General features: G+C 38.8%; 1 protein-coding gene across 1 annotated transcript; it reads right to left on the reverse strand.

The window, feature by feature from the left end:
* Positions 1-1,979: 1,979 nt before the first annotated feature.
* Positions 1,980-4,613, reverse strand: ndufa13 (NADH:ubiquinone oxidoreductase subunit A13). The gene is made up of 5 exons (XM_055032527.1): positions 4,427-4,613; positions 3,086-3,164; positions 2,934-3,005; positions 2,784-2,853; positions 1,980-2,209 (listed from the first exon to the last, which is right to left on the reverse strand). The coding sequence occupies exons 1-5, from the start codon at positions 4,596-4,598 to the stop codon at positions 2,090-2,092; spliced, it is 513 nt and encodes a 170-aa protein (XP_054888502.1). The 5' UTR covers positions 4,599-4,613; the 3' UTR covers positions 1,980-2,089.
* Positions 4,614-5,073: the final 460 nt, after the last annotated feature.

Raw genomic sequence — 5,073 nt, forward strand, 5'->3', positions numbered from 1 at the left:
ATGCACGTGAGGTAAAAATCTCCTTTTGCTTTGCTCACATCCTTGAAAAGCAGTTCATTGTTTCCATGAATACCTACAATTGTGTAAAGTCCTGTGCTTCAGATGTCTCCTGCAACCATGCCATGGCCTCCTCCCCGAATCAGATAATGCCATAATGAGGGAATGTTTTAAGGAAGCTTCGGGATTGTAGCGCTCTGAAAGTCCGCAAGCATTTGCCTCTAAGTCACGGATAGAATTGTGCTCGGTCAAGTTCTGTTCACCCCCATTGCTCCTCAAAATTTCCTCCAGTAATAACTTTCCAAGTCACCCATATTACTGCAACCACACTACTGAAATGTCTGTTCTCCTATGGCAAGTTTTAAGTGTTGCATGCAGAGTCTTGTGCTCCCTGTGTGTTTTTAGGCCTAATTGATGTTTTTCTCTAGGTTGAACTGACCAGCTGAGACTTGACTGGATCTCATCACAGTGTGGTCTGATGGCTACAGCTGGCACAGTGCCTAATGCAGACTCACCTTATCAGGTAAATGACACTACATGTAGACCTTTGCAGGTGAAACAAAAATACTTAGAGTAAACCTGGCATGTTGTTGTGTTGCAGGTCCCTATGAAGGAGACGGTTTGGTGCAGTCGGCACCGAAAAGTACTGAAGGTCCTTTTGGATGGCTTGTCAGAAACGAATGTGTAAAACAGAAGCGAGTGAAATGTTCAACATCAAAGACGATTGAAACATGCAGCTAATGCTCCCTTTTTATTTTTGTAAAATAAAGCTGAGACGAAATCACTTTTGTCTTGTTTTCACTAAAAGTATTTACTTTTGTGATACTTGGGGTTGGAAAAATTAAATAGTTGTTAAAAGGGCCCAAAGCTTTTGGGTCCTTTTTAAGTCGAGCTTTTCTGTTTGTGTTGCAGTTTGATGGTCTTTACATTTGGGAAAACTATTTCCCACAGACGGTATCTGGCAAATTAACAGTGTCCAAGAAGCGTCCCCTCATTGGTTGCTGAGGCAGTTCTCCATAGCAACAGATGACTCAATGCTTTGTAATCTGTTACTAAGGCTGTTGACCAATAGGTGGACAGTTTACAACTTTGCAAGCGAGCATCTCTTAATAGTCCTGGTTTCTCTCATTCGTCTGCAGTTAATACTTAATACCGTCTAGTATTAACTGTAGATGGTATTTAAGGGGGGCAGAAGCCAGTTGAAATGTTGGGTGCTTTCAAAATCTCAATTTGACTGGATTTAGTGCCGTCATAATTAAGTTTTGTAATTCTTAAATCTTTATAATACATTTTTGTAAGATTTGAGCTTCATTGCTTTTCAAAAAGCACAAGTCTACTGCACTGTTTAAATCGGCTGTTCTGGAGCAGAAAACATGGAGGACGGTGAGCCTCAAGCACCAGGTTTGAAAAACTGACCCAACATCCAGCAGCAAACTGACAGCTGCTATATTTAAAGCTGCTCCAGTGCAAATACAGAACACACCAAAAGTTTGGACACACCTTTTCATTCAATGAGTTTATTTTCATGACTATTGACAATGTAGATTCACACTGAAGGCATCAAACTATGAATTAACACATGCAGAAATATGCACTAAAAAAAGCGTAAAACAAGTGAAAATACGCCTTGTATTGTAGCTTCTTCAAAGTAGCAACTTTTTGCTGTGATTATTGCTTTGCACACATTCTGCATTCTCCTGATGAGCTTCAAGAGGTCGTCACCTTGAAATGGTTTTCACTTCACAGGTGTGCCCTGTCAGGCTAGTAAATGGGCTTTCTTGCCTTATAAACAGTCATAAAAATAAAGGAAACCCAAAAAATGAGAGGGTTGTGTCCAAACTTTTAGTGTGTACTGTATCTGCCGAAAACTACAATATTTTACAATGAAGAAATTAAGTCCAGAAAAAAAAGTGTACTGACCTAATTGGAACTTTTTATATATATATATTTACACTTGAATCAAAGCCAGAAACAGATATGGGTAAAGAAAAAAAGAAACTTTATTATAGAACATTTACAAGCTGAAGTGAGCGAGGGCTCAGGTCCACATGGGAGCTGATGGAGTCTGGGACGATCTTCATCACGGCTGGAGTCACACGTACCACAGGAAGCCATAGTGCTTGTGCAAATACTGCTCACGTGGCCGGAGGCTGAACAGCTCGTCTGACAGAGGGGGAACCCAGCGGTCGGTGTGGTAGACGCTCTCACCCACCTGCAGAAAACATTATCGCGGCAGATTTTACTGGGAGATAAGACTTAGATAGAAAAACATTGGAATCAGAATTTAATGAGGTTTTACTGAAAAGGATATATAATGGTCTGGCCAATTTTATATATATTTTTCAATCTATTTTTACTCATTTCCTGATGAATTTACAGCATTCATGAAAGTATTTACATTTTTCCAACCAGAATATTCATGGCTTTTTTTCTACCTGGCAAACAATTTACTGCTATGTGCTGCATTGTAGTAGAAAATCAATATCCTTATTGATCACCATATTTACTCAGCTCAATTCTGTGTGATCTTCAATTTAAAATATTTTCAAAATAGTATCGTGGCGTTCAAGTAGGTCTTTTATAACAAGAGTAAATAATAAAGATAGTAAATAATATTATTGTATTGTCCCCTTTACCTCACTTCCTGTAGTTTGATCTTAGGTATTGGAATAGAAGGTGCAGCAGCATAAAAAATAAAAGCTAATGCAAAAAATTATAAGTTTATTATTATATAAGAGAGTTATGAAAAAATATAAGGAATCATTTTGTGGATATATATTCTCTACCTTCCAGCCTGGCACATCTTTCATGATGATTGCCTCCTCTTCCAAGTTTTCCCTCAGCATCCTTAAAGTTCTGTGGAAAAGCGAAACACATTTGTTACGCGACGATCCGATCCCACTTCCGAACGTCGACGTGCGGGTTCTCATCCTCACTTCCGGTCGGACTCTGCCTGAATAAGCGGCATCAGCGCTATCCTCGCCTCCAGCTCCTCGATCAGCAAGCGCCTGCGGCACAAACATCACAACCCCGCTGTGGCCATGGCAGACAACCTGACGGAGGATCCGAAACGAGAGCCGTGCCTTACCTCCTCTCTCTGTTCCATCTGAACATCCGCCAGTAGCCGAACGCCATGATGCCGATTCCGACTCCAAACATACTATACCCTGGTAATTAGAAAGATAAGTCACGCATTGCCTCTGATTGTCCTCACATTTAATTTCATCTGTTTGAATTCACAAATCTAAAGTGGATTACTTTGCATTTAATTTAATTTCCCTTTCGGATCAATTAAGTTTTTTTTTCCTTTTTAACTGAACTGAATTCCACAAGTTTATATTTGTGCAAATACAATGAAAGGGGATTTTTCTTTAAGTAACATTGATGCATTGTGTGTTAATAATGTAGATTAGATTTGACTACTCCCAACTTATCAAGCAACACTCCTCTTGTCAAATACAGCATCAAGATGGACAGTTTTGTTTGTAAAAAAAAAAAAAAAAACACGAGTAAAGGCTTTAAAAACTTGTAAAGAATTTCCAATCGATCTAGAATATCTCAGTAACATTTTAAATAGTTTTAAGTATTGGACTTTACACACTTGATCTGATCTAAGTATTCAGCATGATGATAATGTCTGCCTGGAAAACAGTAGCCAACAGTAATGCTATACAAAGATAACTACAAAAGCAGTTTTTAATGATGATTTCAAGTACTATGAAGAAAAATTCATTCAAACTGGTACACTTAACAGGCAAGGGTGTGGTTAGTTTATTAAATCGTATTATCGGGTAATTTATAGCCTACCAAACGAGGGCATAATATATATATTTTTTGACAAAGTTCCTTCTTAACAAATGCAATCATTATTTATAGTCTGCATGTTGCGTTAAATCCAGGTTATCTTTGCCTGATGTTAAAGGTTGTTTAAACTGTCTTACAATAGACACGTTTGGTAGTTCAGATTCATTCAAAGCAGTTATTAAATCGAAGTATTCCAGGAATTTCCTGGAATACTGCAATTGAAGTAGCACTCGCACAGCTCTGGATATGCGTTAAACTAATCAGATAATCAATAGTTTTTCACCCTAAACGAAGCTGTATCCTTCAAAGGGACCAAAGTAAACAAAGCAAACATACTAGGAGTTTAGCAAGTCTCATCCGCTTAAAGTGTTTTCTTAGTGATGTATACGTTTAGTTCACCAATACATAGAACAGGTGAAAATCATAATACTGTTCCCTTACGGGAGAAGCACAGCTACATAAAAAACAAAACTACCAACAGCCTGCCTTTCATTCAGATTGGCTCTATATGAGCTGACACCGAGCAGTTAGCATGAGCTAATGTTGGGACAGCGCAACATGTCCAGTCGGACTGGAGTTTCTCTGTTTTCCAGGATTTAAGAAGGTTTATATGAGGTGCATGTACCCGATAATCCTCGTTTCGGAAGGTTTCTCTTATAATCAAAAGCAGAATATCCTCCCGGAGGAGGCATGTCCTGCTTCACCTTGGACCCCGCCATCTTGCCCAGGCCTCCTCCTTCAGACAGGGAGTCTTCTTCTCTAATGCACAGAGAACGGACTGTAGATGCGCTCCACATCGCCCCCACGTGTTCGATCAAGAAAAAACAGTTTAATGCACGCCAAAGGCAAGTGACAAAGTTATGTAGATATGCATAGAGATGAGCAGAGTAAGTAAGAGACTTACTTGAATATTGTTAAAAGTACGATGATGACGTGGAAATAAAAAAAAATCAATCCAAGTAAAAACAAAAAAAAGTATTGGGCAAAATAGTAAACAAGAGGACAGCTAGATGTTCTTTCAGCAACAAATCCCTATGTTTGCACTGGAAAATAATTCACTTCCTTGTTTGCTTAACTCTGGAAATTTGGTGCACAAATAGCTGCTTAGAAATTGTAAAAAAAAAAAAAAAAAAAAAAAAAAAAGAGCCCTTTAATGACAGAACCAGCGCACTAATAAAATGTCCAAAGATTAGTTATTTGTTGGAATACCCCCCACCCCAACCCCCACCCCTCACACGCACACACCCAAATACAAACAAATGACAGGAGCCA

The sequence above is a fragment of the Poeciliopsis prolifica genome, unplaced genomic scaffold (genome assembly GCF_027474105.1).
Source record: "Poeciliopsis prolifica strain line A6 unplaced genomic scaffold, Auburn_PproV2 SCAFFOLD008, whole genome shotgun sequence".
Taxonomy (NCBI): Eukaryota; Metazoa; Chordata; class Actinopteri; order Cyprinodontiformes; family Poeciliidae; genus Poeciliopsis; species Poeciliopsis prolifica.